This window comes from Podarcis muralis, chromosome 2, assembly GCF_964188315.1.
Source record: "Podarcis muralis chromosome 2, rPodMur119.hap1.1, whole genome shotgun sequence".
Classification (NCBI taxonomy): Eukaryota; Metazoa; Chordata; class Lepidosauria; order Squamata; family Lacertidae; genus Podarcis; species Podarcis muralis.
In genome coordinates, this window is record NC_135656.1 from 68753401 (window position 1) to 68776802 (window position 23402).

The 23402-nt window shown below is 47.3% G+C and overlaps 1 protein-coding gene across 1 annotated transcript; it reads left to right on the top strand.

Moving 5' to 3' along the window:
- The first annotated feature begins 688 nt into the window (after positions 1-688).
- On the top strand, positions 689-14301 carry F12 (coagulation factor XII). Its single transcript, XM_028718510.2, has 14 exons — positions 689-807; positions 4012-4048; positions 5085-5187; positions 5375-5445; positions 6093-6200; positions 6643-6774; positions 9282-9386; positions 9847-10018; positions 10656-10756; positions 10840-11146; positions 11667-11803; positions 12415-12558; positions 12994-13142; positions 13856-14301. Exons 1-14 carry the CDS (start codon positions 748-750, stop codon positions 14009-14011), a joined length of 1782 nt encoding a protein of 593 aa, XP_028574343.2. The 5' UTR covers positions 689-747; the 3' UTR covers positions 14012-14301.
- Positions 14302-23402: the final 9101 nt, after the last annotated feature.

Consider the following 23402-nt stretch of genomic DNA (forward strand, 5'->3'; position numbering starts at 1 on the left):
CAAGAGAGAGAGGCTCTTGCTGTTCAAGTGGGGGTTTAATAAGAACTGAAGAATGTCCCCAAATGCTCTTTTAATGGGTTCAGGGCCATTCCTCTTTGCCTTCCTGGTGCAACACCACCAACTGGTACTGCTCTTCTTTTAATAGATATTCTATTATATATGGTACTTTTGTATTTAATTGTTCTTGTAAACCGCTTTGGGATTCCTTCTGGTTCTGTGAAGTGATATATAAATCTACTAAACTAATTAGCCACAGAGGAGGAAACACATTCAGGCATGATATGGCTAGATGGGGTAAAGGCCAAGGAGAGAGTGAGCCAGATAAAATCTTTGGCCAATGTAACTTCCACAGTGATGTCCCCTTCAGTAACTGAAATTTCACTTGCAAGCTTTCCTTTGCAATAGTATGTTTTTCCCCCTAGAAAAAAAGGCAATCAATTAATATTCTCACCATACTTGACATCTGGTTTTTGTGCTGGCTGAAGAGATGTTGTGGACACAGAAAACAGACACATGGGTCCGTTGGGGGGAGTCAAACCATTTTTTAATTTTCTGGCTCCCAGCCCTATACTTCTATTTTAGTCTAGTCTAGTATAGTCTAGTGTTTGTTTCCATGCTACAATCCCTACACTGCTGATTAAATCCCACCCAAAGACCTTTGCTTTGAGCTGCATCGATCTGGGGCTGTTTGCTTTGCCTGAAGCAAAGGAACAAAGATCACCATTTTGTCCTTCCCTAGGTGCCGCCATGACATCCCTGCTGCTGCTGCTGATCTTTGTGGTTCTTATTCCAGGGCAACCATTCCGGGTGAGACTCCTGGGGCATCCATTTAACACCCATTTGATTTCTCTTTCCTCCCCACCCTCTGGCTTTTTGCTTAGGTCTCCCTCCTAGGCCCATGATAATTTATCCCCAAAATCTCATTCCCATTTTAGCATTTCTACAGCTTGCCCAATAAGAGTGATAATACATTTGTCCCTGTGTCCCTATTTTCCAGGGACAGTCCAGGATTTACAGAGGCCACCACGGTTTCTGATTTGATCTCAGTGTCCCACTTTTCCTTAGGATGTCCCTATTTTCATCAGAAAAATGCTGGAGGGTATGGTAGGGTGTCCCTTTTTTCATTAGCAAAATGTTGGAGGGTATGGAGTTATCCAACACCAGAGCCACCAGAAGGCAGTCCTGTATAGGGAAGTTTTTTAAAATCTAATGTTGCATTATGTTTTTATATATGTTGGAAGCCACACAGAACGGCTGGGGCAATTCAGTCAGAGGGATGGGGGGTATAAATAGTAAAATGATGATGGAATAGGACATCCCAATTTTCATCAGAGAAATGTTGGAGGGTATGTGAGGGCCTCCAGCAAGGAAGCGAAGCAGGAGTTAGTCTTGGTTGGTAAACTATTCAGGGTGAGATAGGCTTCAGGAAGGGCCCAGAGACATGGAGGCCAATGTGCAGTGCTAACACCCAACTACCACCTCAGATCCATCCTAATAGTTTGGGCCTAACCCTCTGCATTTGTGGGGCTTGTGAGTTGCCACTGTCTGGACTGAGATGCAAAGGCCTAGGCAACTCAAGCACAGTGTGAGGAAGGAACTGTGATGCCTGATTCATTTCAGTGGCTTTTCTGGTGTATTGCTTTATTACACAACGAGTGCATAGCTGTTTCTCAATTGTTCCAGGGAACCCCAAATGCCCACCAGGTAGGAACTCTGCTTCCTCAGCACTCAGACCATTGTATCTTGTTGAGTGGGATATGTGGTTCACCCACCCACTGCTTGAAGTCAATTTGCGAAACCATGGGAGCTCTGTGGGTTAGTGGCAAGCAACACATTCCATTCCCTTCCCAATGCCTGCGCAAAATGATGTGAAAGATTTTAAGAGCTTCATGTTTATTTTTCTGGCTTTAGAGGACGAGCAGTCCCCCTTTACTGCTCCCAAGGGAGTCCCAGTGTAGCCATGGGGGGAGAGGGAAATCTCCCCTACACGTGCCCGCCCCAACCCTAAAATCTGGGAAACTTGTGCAAGGCTGCTTCCTCCCTCACAGAACTGCCTCAGCCATTTTTGCACTTTGTTGTTGTTGTTTAGTCGTTTAGTCGTGTCCGACTCTTCGTGACCCCATGGACCAGAGCACGCCAGGCACCTCTGTCCTCCACTACCTCCCGCAGTTTGGTCAAACTCATGCTGGTAACCTCGAAAACACTATCCAACCATCTCGTCCTCTGTCGCCCCCTTCGCCTTGTGCCCTCCATCTTTCCCAGCATCAGTGTCTTCTCCAGGGAGTCTTCTCTTCTCATGAGGTGGCCAAAGTACTGGAGCCTCAGCTTCACGATCTGTGCTTCCAGTGAGCACTCAGGGCTGATTTCCTTAAGAATGGATGCGTTTGATCTTCTTGCAGTCCATGGGACTCTCAAGAGTCCCCTCCAGCACCATAATTCAAAAGCATCAATTCTTCGGCGATCAGCCTTCTTTATGGTCCAGCTCTCACTTCCATACATCACTACTGGGAAAACCATGGCTTTAACTATACGGACCTTTGTTGGCAAGGTGACGTCTCTACTTCTCAAGATGCTGTCTAGGCCTGTCATTGCCCTTCTCCCAAGAAGCAGGCGTCTTTTAATTTCGTGGCTGCTTTCACCACTTTTTTGCACTACCCCCCCCCCCAAAAAATGTATATATAGGGTATGTGTTTCCTTCTGCACAGGAAACATGTCTATTGTGCCATTTAAAACAGAAAGCAGCTGACAAGCCGTCCTTCAGGGTTGCTACAACCCCCCATCTCACACATGCTTTATGGTACATACTCATAAGAGTGAGAGGGCTCCCACTCACTCCTGTCATCCGTCCTGTGGGCTGTGTGTGTATCAATACATCAGGGTAACCAATGCTGATTCCACCTCCCAGCATTCCTAGCAAGCGAGGCAAATGGTTAGGGATGCTGGCAATTGTACCTGCAAGCAACATGCTGGCAACCCAGATGCATACATTATGTAAGAATAGAAGCCATTCCTTTTGCCTTCATTCCCATTCCGCCTTCAAGTTACCATTTCGTCATGGGTCTCGGCCCTCAGCTGGAAGGAAGAGGAAATTTCCTACCACCTTGTAATATCACAATTGGCTGTGCACGAGTTTTAAATTCCCTCCCCGACCCTCTCTCTCACACTCAACTTTTATACCTCCAGTTTACAGGCATCCCTAAGGATTTTACTTATTTGCTAAGGCATGACAGCTTCCAAAACAATGACACAATCAGTCAAAACACACTGAAAATAATAAAAAATGCAGAATAAGTATGAAAACTAGGGCTTCATTTGAATTGATTAACTGATTAAATAATTTTTTTAAATAAAACAAATTATTTTCTAAGCACAAGTACTTATAAAAACTGCATATGGCAAGCACCCCACCTTTCATACACAGGAGAAGATACCTTTCCTAAGACGATGCTTCGTACAAAACACATTAATATAATCTAAAAACAAAAAAAGTGGAAGCTTTTGGCTTCAGAGCCATGATTCATATATAAATTTAGGCTATAAACAATTAGCTGGGATTAAGTTGCACTGACCTCTGGGGCTTACTTCTGAATAGACCTATCAAGCACTGCACTGTTAATTGATTAATCAACTAACCCAAATTTATGATGAATAAACAGAAATTTCTTTAATCAGATGACTGCTCTGATTAAACAAACAAAAATTACAAATCACAAATAAAATTCATTAAAAGGGTAGCCTGCCTCTCACACTATCCCTTTACATTTTAGAGGTGTTGTAGAATGGAAGACAATTTATAAATTATTTATATTACTTTCAAAAATGGTCTAAAAGCTTTCAAGGATGCATATGCTATACAGAATATATGTATATGTAGAATAGAGAGGCTCACTTGAGCCTTCTGGGGCCAGTTGAATGCAAGCCCCAAACGGGCCTTTGAGGTGTTTATGTCCCAGAACAGAAAATGGTATGTTTAAACTATGCTGCAACACATCTGTTTTCTTTTCCGGGTAGGATCTGCATGGCCGGCCATTTAGGAGGATGCATGAAGGTGAGTTTCAACTTTGTGCTTGTGCCAGTGAAAGGAACAGTAGCCACAACATGAGCTATACCTTCCAAGCATATTCAAAGCATTCCCTGCCCCCAAGAATTGTGGGAACTTTAGTATGTTAAGGACACTTAGTGGTTGTAGCTCTGTGAGATCCCAGGATTAATTTTATGTGCTTTTTTTCTTAAAAAATGTTTAGGGGTACTCTCATTTTGACTCAAGAAAATCACCATTTTATAGTTCAAATCGGGGGAAATAAATACAGTAAATGGACAAAAGTACAAAGATTCACAAAATGTTTAGGGGTATGCATACCCCTGCATCCCGCCAGAAAAAGCACTGTTTTTATGTGTTTTGAACGTGCTGTAAAAGTATGCTGTGTACACAGTCTATGATTCCAAGATTGGGATCCTACGGTCCTACCCAGATCACCAAAGAAAGGAGGCATTATCCCCTCTCCCCCTGCCTTTGCACTTAAGTAGTGCAATAGTCTTTCATCTCACAATAGAAGTGAAGGAATGGGAGGCTGGTTTCAGGATTAAAAACCATGCCTGGGATGGAAGAGAATTGGTAATTTCCCTGCAACAGAAGTGCTCATTTGAGGAAAGAAGCCTAGAGTCCATGGCACAACTGCATGAAAAGTGTAGGTGTCTTCTATCAGCTTAGAAGGCACATGGATGTGACCAGAAGCAGGGGCAACTCCTGCCAGGTGGCCAGGCAGGACAGAAGTGTGATTTGCCAGCATTTATATTATTGCACACCACCTCAATCTCCAAGCGGTGCAAGAGCCCAGGGATCCCAGGGTTTGTGTTTCCTCTTGGGAGTGAGGCACAGCAGGGACAGTGCCACCTTTATGATACATGGTTTATTTACACATATATACAACCTGAGCCTACAATGGAGGGGTTCATAACATCAACACCCAAAAGGGTCTTGTTTCTCCCAGAGAAGGGTCTCCGCTCCCCCCATCCAAACTCATAACCATACTTCTGAGCCTGTATCCTCAGTGGAAGCAGCCCATTTATTTTTTGCTTTGCAGAGACAGAACTCAGTGAGCACGAGCCCTGCCATTTCCCTTTCCGCTTCCAACGTGAAATGCACCATTCTTGCATCTCGAGTTATTCCATATTTCATAAGCACTGGTAAGCTTCTCTTCTTCACGAGAAAGAGTCGTATGGGGAGTACAAACAGTAGAACACGCTAGGGAAATGGGGACGGGGGACTTTGAGGTGGTGTGTGGGGAAAGGCATGAAGGCCTGCAGCTTCCCGCTTTGGATTAGGCCCAGCTTCTAGGTTTTCCTTCCACGACTCAAAACGTTTCTCCGTCAGGTGCGCCACCACAGAGAACTACGACCGAGATGGGAAATGGAGGTACTGTGGGAAAGAGGAGAGGCCAAGAGGTGAGTCGGTAGGGGGAAGTGGGAATGAAAGAATCCATTCAAATCACAGCAGGCAGTGAGGGGAGACGCTTTACCAGGATGTGCAAGCGCCCACACCCCTGATTGTTTAGCCTAAAGTGATGCTGGTCCTCAAGAAAGCAAGAAATAAATTTGTACAGCCTCCAGCGCTGCCAGTCTTTACGACCAGCAGCATGCAGCACCCAGGCCTTACTCCAATATCCATGTAGCCCACAGGCTGAAAAGCTCGGGCCCACTGGCCAAACACAGAATTATCCTCAGCTCTCAGGGCTCTTCCTGCTCTCTCTAAGTCAAACCCCTCACGATCCCTCCTTCACACTCCGTGTTTTTGCCCGGCTTAAATGTGCCCTTGGAGGATAGCGAGGGGTGTGTGAATGTGTGTAGAAACCAACCTACTATACTAAGGGCAAAATTCATTTGTTCCAGCCACTTTTCCCACTCACCACTGGCATGTGACCTTCACAGAATCACAGAATTGTAGAATTGGCAGGGACCCTGAGGATCATCTAGTTCAACCCTCTGAAGAGAACATAACTCTTGGACTGAAAAAAATTCTCTATCCCCGACATAGCCCAAAGCCTGAGACTTCCAGCCATTACTGACTATTGGATTGATTTATTTTTTGGCAGGACACTGTGACCCTAACCCATGCCAGAACGGTGGGGACTGTGAAGCTAGGCGAATAGGATTCCATTGTATCTGTGCAGCTGGCTTCCATGGGAAACACTGTGAGAAAGGTATCTGAAGCTGGTTCCTGGAACTATAGACCCTCCGTAGCACATGGAGACCCGGCCTTGGATATTGGCCCTCTCTCCCCAGCACCCTGGTCAACTTAAAAAGGTCTTTACTCTGGGGCAAACCTGATCTTATGTCTCCTGCCTGAGACTGAGAACCGGCAGCACATCAAGCAACATGGCTAATAGCCATGCATCCATTACGAAAGGGGCTGGTGGACCTCCAGAACCTCACAGTGTTAGGTTGGGTAGCTCTTTTTATTCCTGGTACATAAAAACTCAGTATGGAGATTATTAAGGACCATGACATCATATTGGCACATATGGTGACCTGGCTGTTTTCACCCCCCATGAATCAACCTTTGCCAACTTGATGCCCTTCAGATGTTTTGAACCACAGCCAACTGTGCTCTGGTCCATAACATCCCATCCCTTTATTTTGCAGAAGACTGCTTTGGAACTAAAGGACTGCTGCACATTGGCAGGAAGGACACCTGGGTGCGGCACCGACCTACTGGACCAGAGGAGTGCCATTGTGCAAGGAAGAAGCTTGTCTGCAAGCCCATGCATGCAAAGGGTCAGAGCTGAGCAGAAGTTGACATAAAGTGGGGATGGGTGGGTGGGCCAAAACAAGGCAGACAGGTGGGATAAGACTACCCTGTGTGGTCACTACATTGCCTGGGCTTCATTTGAAATAACTATTAACAAAGGTAATAGTTTCTAATTCACTTCCCCGACAAAGACAACACAAAGTGTAATCACTGAGTATCACTCACTATATCATATCTAGATTTCTGATTTTTCACTGGATAAAATTAAGCATTGCACACAAGTGCATGTAACAAATCTTCAATAATTAAAAACCAAACAAAATCAGAAAAGCTGCTTGCATAAACCTTTCTTTGCCTGCCTGTTATTTTTCTGTCCCAGGGGCTCCAGGAGACCTTTTCCTTTAGAAAAATAAAAAAGGCTGCTAGCATTTTGTTACATGCACCTGTATGTAATGTTTAGTTAGGTCCTTTGTATTCCAGTGATGCTGCATCTAAAAGGCTTGAGAAGAAGTCTTTTCATGCCCATCCTTGGCTGCAGCCACTGTAATTCTAAAATGATTAGAACTCCTATAATCTTTTGAACCTCATCAAAACAAATATAAACTCCTCCAAGGAGGTATCTTTGTATTGTTGTAATGAGGGTTCTTACTCCAATATCCTCATCATCCCTAGAGCCTGTAATATAGTAATGGTACATGATATTGGATCCAGTCTATGTTAAGAGTGCATTCCTATATATGCCTAAGTTTCATTGATTTCCAGTGAGGCTTACTCCCAGGAAAGTTGGTACAGGATTGCAACCTTGGTTGAACTTAGGTTCCATTGAAATCAATAGAATGTGTGTCGTTTGACTGTTTCAATGGGAACTACCGGTAAGTTCAACTAACATGGCTTCAACCCATAAAGATCATAGTTCTGCATTTTAAGCCCAACGCAATATGTATTATTTTAATAAAAACACAATTTTAAAGAAACCATTAGAGCCATGGTTCACAGGGAATTTACACCAGAGACTGTTTGCAATGCGAGACCTGAGTCTGAGGGCTCCTCCATGCTTCCTCTTGTCCTGCTGCTTCCTTCCCCCCCAAATTCCACTCTTTAGAAAAACATGTTCCCTCCTGCCTCTGTGACTGTAAAAGCCGCTTGATATTCATATCCCTATCACCGAATCCTTTCACAGCTTGGAAATAAGCAGTGTCTCATGCTAACATCTGCAGATGAAACAACTTTTAAAGGCATGGACAGAAGCAGAGGCCAGTCATTAGACCTGGAACATTAAAACTAAAACAAATGTGCTGTATGGGTGGCCCAAACCAAAGCCAACTCCCATGCATCTGGAATTAGAAAGAATGGCTTCTGGGGACCAGTGGCGTAGCGTGGGGGGTGCAGGGGGGGCCGGCCGCACCGGGCGCAACATCTGGGGTTAGGGCAAATCCATGGGCTAGGGGGCGCAAATCCACAGGTTAGGGGGCGCAAATCCACGGGTTAGGGGGCGCAAATTACTTGCCTTGCCCCGGGTGCTGACAACCCACGCTACGCCGCTGCTGGGGACCCAGCAATGCTGGTGCCTGCATTATAGGTGGTGGACTTGTCTCATAATGCACAAGGCAAAGATGAAAGATGGGCATAGAGAGGTAATCTTGTCATGACAGAGCACAAGGAATGCAGCTGTCACACTGTACAGTGGTGCCTCGCAAGACGAAAATAATCCGTTCTGCGAGTCTCTTCGTCTAGCGGTTTTTTTGTCTTGCGAAGCAACCCTATTAGCGGCTTAGCGGATTAGCGCTATTAGCGGCTTAGCGGCTATTAAAGGCTTAGCGGCTAAAAGGCTATTAGCGGCTTAGCGGCTATTAAAGGCTTAGCGGCTTAGCGGCTAAAAGGCTATTAGCGGCTTAGCGGCTTAGAAAAAGGGGGGGAGCGAAAAAAATTGCAAGGCTCGCAAGACGTTTCCATCTTGCGAAGCAAGCCCATAGAGAAATTTGTCTTGCGAAGCGCATCGAAAAACGGAAAACCCTTTCGTCTAGCGGGTTTTTCGTCTTGCGAGGCATTCATCTTGCGGGGCACCACTGTATATGGAACGAGGAGAGATAGGATTATTCCTTAGTTGATGGGTCAGAAGGTCAAAAACATCATAGCAGGGAAGGGAAGGAGTTATAGTAGGCTGTTAAGCAGATACTAGATTGATGGAGTCTCGACTGCACTGTTAATTGTTGAGCCAGACCTTGCTCTCAGTTGTCTCTGAGGGTCAATAGCTCATTGGCAGAGCAGATGCATTGTATGCAGAGGGTTCCAGGTTCAATCCCTGGCGTTGTTGTTGTTCAGTCATTTAGTTTGGTCCGACTCTTTGTGACCCCATGGACCAGAGCACGCCAGGCACTCCTGTCTGATATAAAAGATCCCTGCTTAAAGAGCCTAGACTGGTGCTGCTGCCAGTCAGAGCAGAGTAAGGCAATATTGGGCTACATGGGGCAAAACCGTCTGACCCCATACACGGCAACTTCCTGTGATCTATATCACTTTCTCTGACCCACAGCATGCGCAACAAACAATTGTATGAATGGAGGCCGCTGTCTAGAAGTGAAGCACAGCTCAGTGTGCAGCTGCCCTGAAGGGTTTTCTGGGCCACTGTGTGATATAGGTATGTTTTTATTTTTAAAATATTTAAGAATCATACTTACAAATCTTACAGTTGTAAGTGGTTTACAACAGAATAAAATGCACCATGAATACCATATTAAAAATAGTAAAGTAGGAAAATATATCAGTTTGCATGTATGCATGTTTAAAACTGCCCAACTTTGAAAACCAGTGTTGGCTAATGAAATGGAAAATGGGAACTGCTGCTGTTGGCAAAATAAAAATAAAAAGATGTACACCGGGTAAAGTTACTTCAGTCACATAGTTAATGTCTATTCTTCAATTCTGAAAATTGTATGTGGCCCCTGAACATGAAGCATAGATTCCTCACCCCTGATGCAATAGTGAGAAGGGGCTGTTCTCTTTGGAGAGGGTAGACAGGGGCATAAAAATATTACCTTATTCAAAGCCTAACCTTTTTTCCAAAGCACCTGAGGGTCCCTGGTCTTTTTATTCCCTAGAGCACACGCAGACCTGCTACAGAGAGAATGGGCGGCTATACCGAGGCATGGCCCACTACACTGTCTCAGGGGCACCGTGCTTGCCCTGGGACTCTCCACTCCTGTTAAATGAGTTCTCCAGCAGTATGAACAACTCATCCATCTTTGGCCTGGGGCCACACGCCTTTTGCAGGTGAGATATATTTTAGCATGGGAAATGGGGATGCTTGTGACAGAACACAGGAAATGTTAGTGAGAGGCAGCACCGGCTCTGCCAATTGACAAAGTAAGGCAGCTGCCTCAGGCAGCAGATGTTGGGAGTGGGAGTCAGGGAGTGGTGGCATGGGAATGAAGGACAGAGTAGTCTGTGCCACACACAGTCTGCCCTGTGCCTCCTACACTATGCTGAACCACTTAGGTGCAGCAGAAGATACTGTCCTGTTGTAAGCGCTGAAGTATAATTCAGCAGCTGTGATTCCAGATGGCTTTTGGAAGTGGGAGAGGAGCACCATATTGGCTTTTGCCTCAGGCAGCAAAATGCCTTGGTCTGGCACTGGTTCAGAGGGCACCTGGGGGAAAGTGTCCAGGTATGGAAAGGGCCACAACTAACATCCAAGGAGTAGAGCAGATGAAAGGAAATTGAAATGCTAGGGGGTGAGGTGAGGTAAAGGAATGCAGCTGGCACATGGACAGGGGACAGATGGGAGATACACACAATAAAATCATCATCATCATCATCATCATCATCATCATTATTATTATTATTATTAAAGCAAGGTTGCTGAGCATTGCCCTTGCTTAAGAGAGGACTGGGCCTTTTCTTTGTGCAGAAACCCAGACGGTGACAGCCGCCCGTGGTGTTATGTGCTGCGCAATATGCAGCTCAGCTGGGAATTCTGCAATATCTCCAGCTGCCATCCCCAATATACAGGTGAGGCATACCATTCACTCTGGAAGAAATGGTGTGTGTGGCTGAACATGACATGAATGAGAGCTAAACTGTTTTCTCCCCAGATACCATGGCACCAACGGCAGCAGTACCTTTGGCATCTTTGGAAAGAGAGTCAACGGCTCCGAAGAAGCCCGAGAGCGTCAGGCCAACAGCTGGACCAAGCCAAACTGTCCCCATCCCAGCTCCAGTGTGTGGGCTGCGCTTTCCCAAGACCACCACCTCCTCACGCAGTCGTGTAGTGAGAGGCATGGTGGCACTTCGTGGCTCCCACCCCTACATGGCTGCCATCTACATAGGGGATCAATTCTGTGGAGGAAGCCTCATTGCTTCCTGCTGGGTCCTGACAGCTGCACACTGCCTAGAGTTCAGGTAAGTCTTACCATCCATCCCAAAGTCCACTGACACTGGGCTGCATCCAGGCTACTTGAACACAGTGCACAATGAAATCAGTGAAAGTTAGGTTGTGGCTAGCTTGCCCCACTGAGGTACATTAGGCCAGAGTTTGGAATGATGGTAGAAATCCTTATCAGCTTGATGGAGATGACAGACATGTTAATTTATTGATGGTCACTCGTTAAAGCTCTCTCCCCCCACTGCATCCCATGTTATGTGGCCCAATGCTATGCCTGTTCAATGAGACATGTCTCACTAAGTTCAGTGAGACATACTACCAAGTTAGTGTGCCTAGGATTGTTGGGAAACCTGCGTCCCTCCACATGTTGTTTGACCACCACTTTCATCCTCCCTGGCCGTTGGACATGCTGGCTGGAGCTGATAGGAATTGGGAGTCCAACAACATCTGGAGAAAACCATGTTGGCTACACTAAAATCTGGAGGATGCTGTTCTGAGCCATGAAAGACTCTGCTGACCACAGATCTTGTACCATAGGCCAGATGTTTCCAAGATTTCAGTGGTGCTGGGCCAGACCCAATACAACAGAAGCACAGATGGCTCCGTGAAGTTCCAAGTACAGAATTATCTACTGCATGAGCATTATTCTGAGATCACCAAACGCCATGACATTGGTGAGAGCCTCTTTTTTATGTCCTGCACCCCCTCATCACCACAAGGTAGCCAGACTTGCCTGAGCCCTCGTTGGCCACAACAATCAGTCCAATCTCCTCTGCCCAAGTTGCTCATGAAACATTTTGGGGGCTCTATATGGCATTCGACCTCACCAAGACCCACCCAGAAGAGCCCCTAGTTAGTCTTTCCAGACTTGTGTGTATCGCTCAAGGACATGAACTGCAAGGCCCTAATCTGGTCCTGGGGGACCTGAGGCCCTCCAAATGTTGTTGGACTCCATCTCCCATCATCCCTGACAATTGGCTGGAGCTGGTGGGAGTTGGGAGCCCAGCAATATTTGAAAGGCCACAGGTTGACCATTTCTGCCATGATCCATGCCATGCTGCCCCAGGAGGGAGTGGAAAATGTGTTATTGGATTATGGTGGGCCAGAAGTCTGCTCACCTGCCCTGTTGGTGGGAGTCTTCATTCTAAGTTTCTTTTCCCAGCCCCAGTCCAGAGTCGATCAAGGAAGACAAGGCTTTCATCCACTCCTACCTGTCTGCCCGCCCACCCCTGCAAACCTCATCCCTGAGCCCCAGTTCTAACCTGCTCTCTTGTACTCTCCCCAGCACTGGTGCGATTGAAGGAGAAGACGCCAGGACACTGTGCTGAGTTCTCACACTCCATCTTGCCAGTGTGCCTACCAAATTCAACAGAGACATTTGACACCAGCAAGCCATGCCAGATCGCAGGATGGGGACATATGTATGAAGGTGAGAAGGGAGTGGTCAGATGAAGACATGAAGTTTAAGCAGGCCTTCTTATCCTTCCCTTAAACATCCACGCCTGCTGGCTGGCCACCTGTTCCCAGAGAGAGGGAGGGCATGATGCTGTTCTTCCCTGCCCTGCCCTTATCAACCATTTCTGAAATCCCCACTCATGTTGGAAGAGGATAAACAAGGTGCCAGATGGTGCCTACAATTCCTTAGCATCTTTCCCATCTTGATCTACCATATTGAGCAGGGGTTTTTTCACTGATCAGCAAAGGCAGCCCACAGCTAAACTCTTCCTTACAAGAGGGATTGTTTGGGATTGGCAGCAGACTCGTGAGGTCTCAGGATGCCCAGTTTTTTCAATGGCCACAAGGCCAAACTTGGATTGTGCGTTTGGATGGATTGGTTCACTGGGGTCCTCTTCTTTCCCTGCAGGAGCCGACAAACTCTCTGTGTACCTGCAGGAGGCAGATATGCCTATCATTCCTCATGAGCAGTGTCGTTCTGAAGAGGTCCATGGGACCCACATTGCAGAAGACATGTTGTGTGCTGGGTACATGGATGGGAGAGCTGATGCTTGTCAGGTGAGCCTATTTTGAATTACCGGCAGCACAGGGAGATCTCTGGCACACAGAACAGAGCAGGCTTTGTGGTGGAGACAAGCATTCATGTTTGCAAATTCATTCATTTATTGCATTTATATCCCACCCATAGGAGCCAACTCCTAGGGGCCAAGGTCCCTTTACGCCCCCCCAATAAAATATTTGAGGAGGCATTGCCATTCAAAAGGTGTGCGTGCGCAGCATCATGTGATTGATTATGCAGGGTGGGGCATGTACCCCTGATCCCACCTTTTTCTCTAAGGACTTCAAGGTGGCATACATCAGAAGGCAGATACCGGCCCATTAGGCTAGGAGCAAGTGGGAAGGCTAAAACCTTGAATTTATGTTCTGTTCCTCCTACCCCCATGCTCTTCCTATGCGCTGCTATTAATCTCTGTACCTTCCCTGTTTGAAGTACCAGAGGCATTTGTAACAAGACTGGTCTCCCTTGGAAGGTGGTGGACTCTCCTTCCTTGGAGGTTTTTAAGCAGAGAATGAATGGTCATCTGTCACGGATGTTGCAGCTGAGATTCCTGCATCGCAACAGTTGGACGGATGAGCCTTGTGGTCCCTTCTAACTCTACAGTTCTATTATTCTAAGTGTTGATCTCAATAACAAAATGTGAATTGGCATGTGGATGGGTTTGATTCTGGCCTCTGCCTATGTATTCACACCCCTGCTTTCTGTGTTGCAGGGAGATTCTGGTGGACCCCTGGTGTGTGATGAGCAAGGCAAGGCCACACTATATGGCATCATCAGCTGGGGCACAGGCTGTGCGCTGGAGAACAAGCCTGGGGTCTATACCAGAGTCACTCACTATCTTGACTGGATCCAAAACCACATGCGTTAGCAAGCCTGAGATGGCAGTTTCACAAAGCCAAAACCTATGCAGCTGCCTTTTGTGGGGGTGGGGGGATGGATGGGGGTACAGTGTCTTTCTCTGCAGCTACTGATCTGCTCTGCGTATGTGTGTAAGCGTGTGTGTGTGTGTGTGTGTGTGTGTGCGCGTGTGCGCAATTCTGCTAGACTAGACAGTGAGTATTTCAGAGATATTTTTTTTTAAAGTCAGATATGTCTGTGTCATTTACCCACCATAAAATAAATCAAATTTCCAACAAAGGGAAATTGTCAGTTGTCCAATATGGGTACTGTCATTTCTGAGGAAATGCTACCTGGGATTTTACTGCTACCTGACATTGATTGGTCCAGCTGATTACCCCTCATCTCCACTAAGACTCTTTTCATGCTCTTTGTCTTGCCTTCTCCCCTGAACACTTCACATTTCTCCTCCTCACTTCCATCTTCCTCACAGAACACTGGCATGTTTCTCCCACCCCCACCCTACAGCCCATATTCTTCAGCTCCAGGCAACACCCTCTGCATTATTCTTGAGGGGGAAGGTGTGGTTTTGAATGCTCACAGAGCTAGGGAAGCTGTTGTCCTGTGGCCAAGCCCATGGCCGCTCAAATTGTAGGAAAGGAGTGCCAAGATCACAGGCCTAATTTGAGCATGTTAGTATCTTGTGCATGCTCCCCCAAGAGGAAAAAATAAACAAAAATGTGTTGGGGGGGGGGGGATAGAAGATTTATTAATTTCTGAACACCAGAGGGCAGCCCATGTCCACACTATCTCCAGTAAGAGACTCCAGAGCATGGACGGCAAATTTGCATCGACTGAGACTAGGAAACTCATTGAACATAATTTCTATCACCACTTTATGACATACACTAGGTAAGAAAGCCCAGAGATTGGTGGGATGACAAGCAAGGGCATGCCCAGCCTACCAGGATTCAAGCAACATAGAAATTGGGACACAGTGACAGAGAACAGCTGGAAAAATAAACCTGCAAGTGCTATGTGCACGATGCAGAAGGACCAAAGAGTTTGTTACAGAACTTATATTCTCAGAACAAAGTACATAGTACACTGCACTGTGCCCTTTTCAACTACATGTTCATACCCTGGCAGAGAACCACAGCATTATACAGGGCATGGCAAAGCACGTGTCTCGGGGCTCATCTCATCATTTTATTTGTATGCTGCCTTTCCATAGTTAAAACCATGCTCAAGGCAGCTCACAACATGGAAAAAACCACCTAATTACAAACATAACAAAAGTAGTTGTAAACAATAAAAAGTACACTAACGAAATTAAAGTTTCCACAAAAATTGTAAGATCTAAAATATTTCATTGTTGTTGGCATTCCTGTGTCTAAAATATAACTGTAAGAAATGAAGATCAATAACAGCAACAACCTCCCTCCCCCTCTAAACAAAACCCCAGCGCAACAGTCTGTTTGGCAGCCTCAGCTTTTGCAGCTGGGGTCAGTCAGGGCCCTCCCCTCCCAGGCCAGGTGGGAAAAGACCTGCAAGGCAGGGGGCAGGTCTTCCAGGACTCACAGCCAGGATGGGCTGGCTCATTCTCCTTTACTAGGGATGTTAAGACATGCAGCACTTCAGATGTTGCTGCACTAAAAGTCTCTTCATCCTTGATCATGGGCAATGCAAGCTGGGCCTGATGGGAGTTGGAGTCCATCAACATCTGGACAGCCACAGGTTCCTCATCCCTGACTTCATGCCTCCTTGAGAAATGTGTGTGTTACAAGGAACCAGGCTGCCAAGGGACCCATGTTTTACACGTAACTCTGTGTACAAATCACCATTAATTGAGGCTCATGTGTTTCTTTGACACAACAGTAACTGAAAACTTACATTTCTGACTAGCAAATAATCCTAACCTATGTGTACAAGATATGCCTGCACAATCTTCATGATGTTCAGGCTTGTGATAAGACAGACCTCTGGTAACCAGCTCTGAATATATCTGTCTGTCAATCCCTGAACGTTTTTAACAGAAAGCCAGTCTATGTGCCATAGAATTTGGGGTGCCTAGTCTTCAGGTTCTGCCTAAGGCATCCTAAATCCCTGCATTACAAGGAGTTGGACTAGACAAACTCTACAATTCGGATTCTATGAAAACTCTATAAAGATGTGGCAGTGCTACTCTATGCCAGGACAGGCTATGCTGGGCTTGCCAACAAATCAGATCAATATTGTGAAAGCGAAGTTCACACAGAGCCATCCCATCAAGGCATAAGTCTGCTGTCTTTTGTCTAAACATGTGGAGGAGGTCCAAAGTCTCTTTACAGACACAATGATAGGACAGTCTGTTTTCAACACCTTCCAGGGATCCGTCTGGCATTAAAATCAACTCAGCTGCTTTGACAATACCTCTCCACCTATGACTTTGTGGCTGTTTTGCCCCCTGAATCCCTGGTACTGCCAGCATTATCCTGTGTGGCTCAAGTTACCCTAGGTGGACTAGCTAGGAGACCATGAGTAGCCAGGGCTTACAATTTTGCATGTACTTTACTGCGCACTGAGCTATAGTCCTCCTGCAAAGATTTGGAAGCAGCATGAAAGACGCATCGTTTTCCATGGATAGATCCGCCCCACTCCTGTGCTGCTCCAATCCAACGGGCTTTAAAAACGGGGGGGGGGGGGGCTCTCCAGAACCTATTTTCAGGGGCAACAAATCAGCAGCAGCAACCCATTTTTCAAGCCACTTCCAACTCTTGGGTCAGGGTAGGGGCGGGAAACCGCGGCCTGCCTCCAGCCTCGATCACTGTTCCTGAGCGCTGGAAATGTTACCGAGGAATGCTGGCTGCAGATTCTATTCAGAGCCACAGGAAGAGAGTGGAGACCATCAAACCCACTCCCCCACCCCCTACAAGCCTGTGCCAGACCACAGCTATGATGGATGTTTGGCCCAACGTCTCCTTGAGAACTGGTGCCTGATGGTTCTGGGCCTGGCTCCTTATCGCACAGCATCACTGGGCTTGGAAGCTAAAGGGAGTGCAGAAGTTTGGAGCTGGGCCCTGGGCCTTGTGGAATCCAGCTCCCATGGCGCCAACAGCTGTTTTTAGATGGGTGAAGGGTCAATGTTTCAAGTTTTTCTATTTTGAGCCACAAAGCTGGGGAAATTAGTCAGCCTCTGGCCTCTGCGTGTCTGAGCCAAGCAGCCCGGCCAGCCTGGCTTGAGATTCCCATCCTAGCTCATGAGCAGACTCACCCTCCTCTGTCCCCTAATCCTCTCAGCGCCCCCCACCTTCCCCCATCTCCAAGGCCTTAGTTGCAGCTTGGCTGCATTCATCTGCTGAGCCAGGATGGAAATTTTGCACAAACAGGTTCCGTATCAGCTCAGCAGCTGCTCCCTCAGAGTCCACACTTCCGCTGGTCCTGTGCCTAGAAAGCACGGGTCCAAGTAGTTTTCAGCTTCTCCTGTGCTTTCTAGGCATAAGTGTGGGCGGTTTTGCATTTGCCCTGCCACTTTCCCCCCATAAACTGCTCTTTAGCTCTAAATCGGGGAGAGAAAACTTGATTGATGTTTGCTCTGACTTGGCAGCAAGCACCAGGTTTCCCAAGGGAAAGTGGAAATGTGGATGAGCTCTCAGTTTTCGGTTACCTTTTGTCACCCTGTACAAATAGGGACATACTGCATCCATGGCAAAGCTGCTACAGTAGGTGTACGGAACATTTCGCCTTCTGGATGTTGCTGCACAACAATTTCCATCAGCCCCAGCAAGCATGGTGAATGGCCAAGGATGATTAGTAACATCTGGGGGAGCAAAGTTTCCCCTCTGCACTTCCAGTAGCAAAATGCAACACCAACCCCCCCCCCCCCGCCTTCCGTTGGACTTCATAGTTGTGGCACCCATGAAGCCCTGCACCCAGTGCAACCAAACAGGTTGCGCTCCCCTACTTTGATGTTGCAATTAAAGGTAAAGGTAAAGGTACCCCTGCCCATACGGGCCAGTCTTGACAGACTCTAGGGTTGTGCGCCCATCTCACTCTATAGGCCGGGGGCCAGCGCTGTCCGCAGACACTTCCGGGTCACGTGGCCAGCGTGACAAGCTGCATCTGGCGAGCCAGAGCAGCACACGGAACGCCGTTTACCTTCCCGCTAGTAAGCGGTCCCTATTTATCTACTTGCACCCGGGGGTGCTTTCGAACTACTAGGTTGGCAGGCGCTGGGACCGAGCAACGGGAGCGCACCCCGCCACGGGGATTCGAACTGCCGACCTTTCGATCGGCAAGTCCTAGGCACTGAGGCTTTAACCCACAGCGCCACCCGCGTCCCTTGATGTTGCAATTACCCTTCTGGAAATGAGTTTTGCTCTGGACTTGACCTGCAACTCTCAGGTGGGCGCCATTGCCATTCTAAGAGAACGAGGAAGGAGTTCGTGGTGAGTTCTGGCACCTCTTTTTCTAGAAAAATAACACTGCTAAAGAACAGCACTGCAAAATTTGGAGAAGTGTGAATTTTCTTCCGGTGTGTGAACTGCTTTAGAAAGTGCACATCTGATAGGTTCACCTTTAAGTGCAAACTGAATCCAGTTTCTCCCCCACCCCAAATGGGGGCATTAAACTTTCAGAACTTTTGGAAACATAGGACTGGGCTAGACTTGGGTCTTTCGAATTTCAGTGGCACCCTGTGTCAGGCCAGAATTTAGCGCCCTTTGCCTCTCGCCTTCCATTCTGCTCAATTCACTATGTCACATTTATGGTACCCTGCAGCATCCCCTAGGCTCAGTGCCCAGTGCAGTGCAACCAGTCGCGGTCCCCTAAATCCACCTCTGCCTGGGAATGAAGTCCAAAGAAGAGCTCAGTTAGTGCAGTGAAATTTTCCTGTCTCCAGCTTTGAGACAGCAGGAAGGCTCAGCTCAGGACATCCTTTTCTCCAAACTGACACCTCTACAGGGAAATTGCAGAGAGTAAGGAGGGGGTGTGAGAATAACAAGAGGGTCAAGGGGCATCCAAGAAACATCCTGAGAACATATTGCTCTTCCTACCTCCTTGCACAATCATTAACTATACAGCTCCCTGGGGGCCCATCCCTCCATTCAGACATCAAAGCCATTTCCAGTCCTATTGTCCCCTAGGGCAGCTGGCTGCCGCTCAGAGATGCAGAGTGGGAGGGGCTTACTGACACAAGAATTTGAATGCAACCCCATTGAGGCCCTCCCCTATTGCCTGGGATGTAGGGTCATTTATTCCCAACACACCAGGCTTCAAAGAGGAAGCAGATCTTGGCCAAACACTGCTTTTGAGGGGCACTCAAAACCCTCAGAGCAGAGCAGTTGGTCTGGATCTATTTTTTCTTCAGTGACAGAATTTCCTGCAACAGAAAGACACATAAATATCCTCGGAGAGGGAAAAATAGAATAGGCAGCCATTGCTGGTGGGAGGCACGTTGTGCTCTTTCTGGGGTAGTTCGTCCATCTTTGGTCCCCACCCTGCACTGTGGCTCCTAGAAGCAGTCAGCATGTGACAGCCATCAAACCCTGGGAAATAGCTTCGGCTGGTCAGCTAAAACAGGTGAGGGGAGCCGATGGGTCTCAAAACCTTGGTGAGTTAAGTTCCTACATACGAAGACAGCCTCTAGCAAATTGAGTGAACGAGACCAATAGTGGGAACAACAGTCAAGAAGGTGGTTTCTGCACATGCTGTAGTAGAGGGAAGCAAGAGGCAGATGGGGCTCATCAATCTGGGAAGATAGCCCATCTAGGAAACGAAAACTTCTGTTCCTAAACCTCCACTGCCTTGTGGAATACCTTCAAGAGAAGGAAAGGCTGAGGAGTAAACCCTACACAAATTCAGAGTGGAGTCCCTAAGGCGGTTGGATGGAGCCTTGTATGCCTCCTTCCAGAAACTCCTGCAGCCAAGCTGGTGCCCAATGTATTGCTGTGCTTTCCTTTGGACCACATCAGTGAGTCTGAGAGGGGGGTCTCCCCACATCAACTAACCTGCTGTGCAGCACACCTGGAATCTTTGCTTGCTGCGCAGGTGGTTGTGATGGATGGTTGCTTAGCCTTAGAGTATGAACGGTCAAGGGAAGCTATAGCTGCTGCATTGCCTGCTTTATTGGTGGTAATCTAAAATCAGTGTAAAAAGTCAAAGCAATTTTTTGAATGCCAGCATCACACTCTACCTTATTTGCCTTCTGTTGCGCTGTGACCTACTTCATAGGACATGCTTGTGAAGATGCCCAAGACGCCTCGAAAGGATCACCCATGATGTTCAGTACAAGGAACAATCCCCATTTTCCAACCCTGTGGAATCAGGGCGGGGGGTTAATTGGGAAAGAAGATCCTTCAGGTATGGCTACACGGGTTTGGGCCATATCTAGGGCAGATCTTTGACACTTGGGGGACGTTGCATGTCCAACATATACACAGAAGATGAGCCACTGGCACCTTTCAGCACCGCTTGGAAGGTGGAAGTGAAAGATGAAAACTGGGAGATATTTCCAATCTACTCCTGTGTCCTGACTAGAAACATCAGGAAATTTTGATCTGTGCACATGGAAGATGCTTGGGACAGATAAACTGATGTAAAATGGGGAGGCTGACCATGGTGCCAGGTACATTGCAATTTTAAAGACAAACATTTTATTATTAGGCCTTTCTGCACCGTGGTACCCAAGTGGGCAATCAATACATGAGAACAGAACCCACCAAGGCTCTGTCAGGGGGGAAAGTGCCAAGCTGATAACAGCCAGGCACCAGCTGCCCCCTTCTAAGCTGCTGGAACTGGGGTAGATTACTAACAGGATTAATAGGGCCTGTCTCCATGGAAACCTTCCTGCCTTGCCACCACCCTTGAGTTGCTGTTTTCTGGGAAGATGTTTTTGTGTGAGCTGTTAATTTGTTTGTCTGTATAGTTAGATAATAGGTAAAGTTAGGGGGACTAACTATGCAGTCCTGTTCCCGCATTGATGTGTATGTATGTGTGGTAAGAGACTGGTGTTCATCATTGTTAATTTATATCTGCTGAGAATTTGAGGCTTGGTTCTTACATTAGCCAACCATAGGATCACTTGAAAACATGGAAGAGGCAGGTTGATAGGAAAGCAATTTACACATGTAAAACTTTCAAATACACACCAGGCACCCAGTTAAGGGGAATCACAAAAACACCCACCAGAGGGCCTGTCAGTAGAAAGTGCAACTTGGGACACAGCCTTCAGTACTAAGGTTGGCACCTTTCCCCACTCTCCCTTAGAGAGACTCTACTCACTTTAACAGAAAAAGCAGAAGTTGAGTAAGTATAGCTTCCCCTTCTCACCATGCCTGGAAAAGCTACATCTGTGGAATGCCTGCCTGGCACATAGCTATCAAAAGGTCAGGGGAAAGAGGAAATTCTAGCTATACAGTCTGTTTATACAGCAGCAGCCTGGTACCTGAGGCCAGCCCAACATTCAAGGGGTGGTGATGTTTGGAACTATGTTGTGTGTTGAGGAATAGGATGTGGGCGCCTGCAATTGATAGTTGGGTTAGGTGCACTACAAAGAGCAGGCCGCTGCGTTGTGGCACCAGCTCCAACCTGCGGAACTAATTGCTACAAACTCAAATAAGACATATAGCCAGAGATCCCCCAAGTAGTTGGCTGCAGGCACAACGTTTTCCCCAACCTGAAATACTGGATCCTCTCCTGACTACAACTCTAAATAGTGGAGGAAACACAGCTGGGGGAGCAACACAAACACCCAATAACTGTCATTTCATGCAGGAAACAAGGGATTTCACCCCCTCAAAGCCAAATATCCCCAGAGCTTTGCTCCCTGTGGCTGGCCAGCGGAAACCCACTTTTCAGTAGCTGGCATCTGACCAGCAGTGGGATCAGGGGTAAATATCTGTTTCCCAGAGCCAGATGGCTGATTCAGCATCCGGCCTCCCTCTTAGCTTTGCCCAGCTCCCCTCGGATCAGCAAAACAGACTAACTGAGGCAGAGGCAGACATCCCCAAACTAAAACATGTGATTGCTGAACAAAGGGGGCAGGCAGAGGAGACACAGCAATTCCATGGGTCCCACCAGCACCAACCTTGCCCTTGCCGGAAGGAAACTCCGCACTGTGCACAACTGAGAGAAAAGTCTTCTTTTCTGCAAAGTCACTCTTGGAGGGGGGGGACACAGAGAGGGGAGAGTGAACTAGAACACGCTGATCCTTTGCTCAAGTACTTCAGCTCCAGTACATGGTGCCCTCGGGTCACCAGTGACTTTGCCTGACGTCTCTTTATTGCTGCTCTCTCTGGAGAAGGTGTAGGCCCAAACCCCAGCCTCTCAGGCCCAAAGGTGACAGAGAAACATTCAGAGGGAGAGGTAATGCCTCTGGCTACTAGATACTGAGGCCAAATGGGCTGGGCTGTCGCCACCATGGCCTGTTTGCAAGCTTCTCAGGGGCATCTGGATGGCCAAGGTTTACAGAGGACTGGTTCACTAAATCAAGGGTGGGCAATCTGGGAAAATGGGGGGGGGGGCTCAATCTAATTTCAAAAGCCCTCTGCAAATGACCCATTGTGAACTCCTGCATGGGCTATCTAACCCTCCCTCAGCAGACCCCTGATTGGGGTGGGAGGAGATGGAAAGAGGTGAAAGAGAGAGAGAGATGGCCCCATCCACATTTCACTCTGGTTCTGCCCACCACTGACATGCAGTCCCCAACAGATTCTGTTCCTGAGGGAACGTGGCCCTGGAAGAACAAAAGTTATCTACCCCCTGCACTAAATGGATATTTAGCCTGATTCAGAAAGGCCATTTTTAGGTTATTACTTATGCCCACGATTCCCTCAAAATGCCACTGACCTGAGACAGGAAAAGCATTTGAGAGGGATCCGTTGTATGTCTCCATCCCCAATACAGAAGCAAGTCACCTCACGGAATCTCTTCCAAGGCAGACCTTATCCTTTTCCTTCCCGCAGAGCAGCTGGGAGAAAGGCGCGCAGCAAAGCTTTTGTGGGTTAGAACTCTTTTGGGAATAGAGAGCGTATTTCAGGGATTCATGAACAACTCTATGGTTGTTGGGATCTGTAACTTGGCAGTCCTAAACCAAGGTAGCAAAATGCAGAGCACACATCTGCTTAATTTACTGTGATGATGGGCAAATGTTTTAGCAGGTCTGCCATAAGGTAAGGTGAAAGTAGGAGTAGTACCACTGTTTTGGAGCAGTGAAGCAGGGATGGGCAAAAATGAAGTCTACACCCCTTATGTCATTACCAGAATGATGATGTCATCACTGGGGTGCCATTTGCCAATCTTCTGTGTACACTCCCCCCCGCCCCCTGCACAATACAGCTACCTACTAAATAAACCAAGCAGAGAAAGAGGTAGATTTCATTTCATATGCATGATTAAGAGTTAAGTCAACACTTTTATTTTTGAAAAAAGTCAAAGTCCCTTTT

Excerpts from the sequence above, each read along its gene's own strand:
- F12 (XM_028718510.2), top strand. The coding sequence starts at position 748 with ATGACATCCCTGCTGCTGCTGCTGATCTTTGTGGTTCTTATTCCAGGG. Across the intron at positions 808-4,011 it reads TTCCAGGGCAACCATTCCGG|GATCTGCATGGCCGGCCATT; the intron begins GTGAGACTCCTG and ends TTTTCCGGGTAG. Across the intron at positions 6,201-6,642 it reads TGGGAAACACTGTGAGAAAG|AAGACTGCTTTGGAACTAAA; the intron begins GTATCTGAAGCT and ends TTTATTTTGCAG.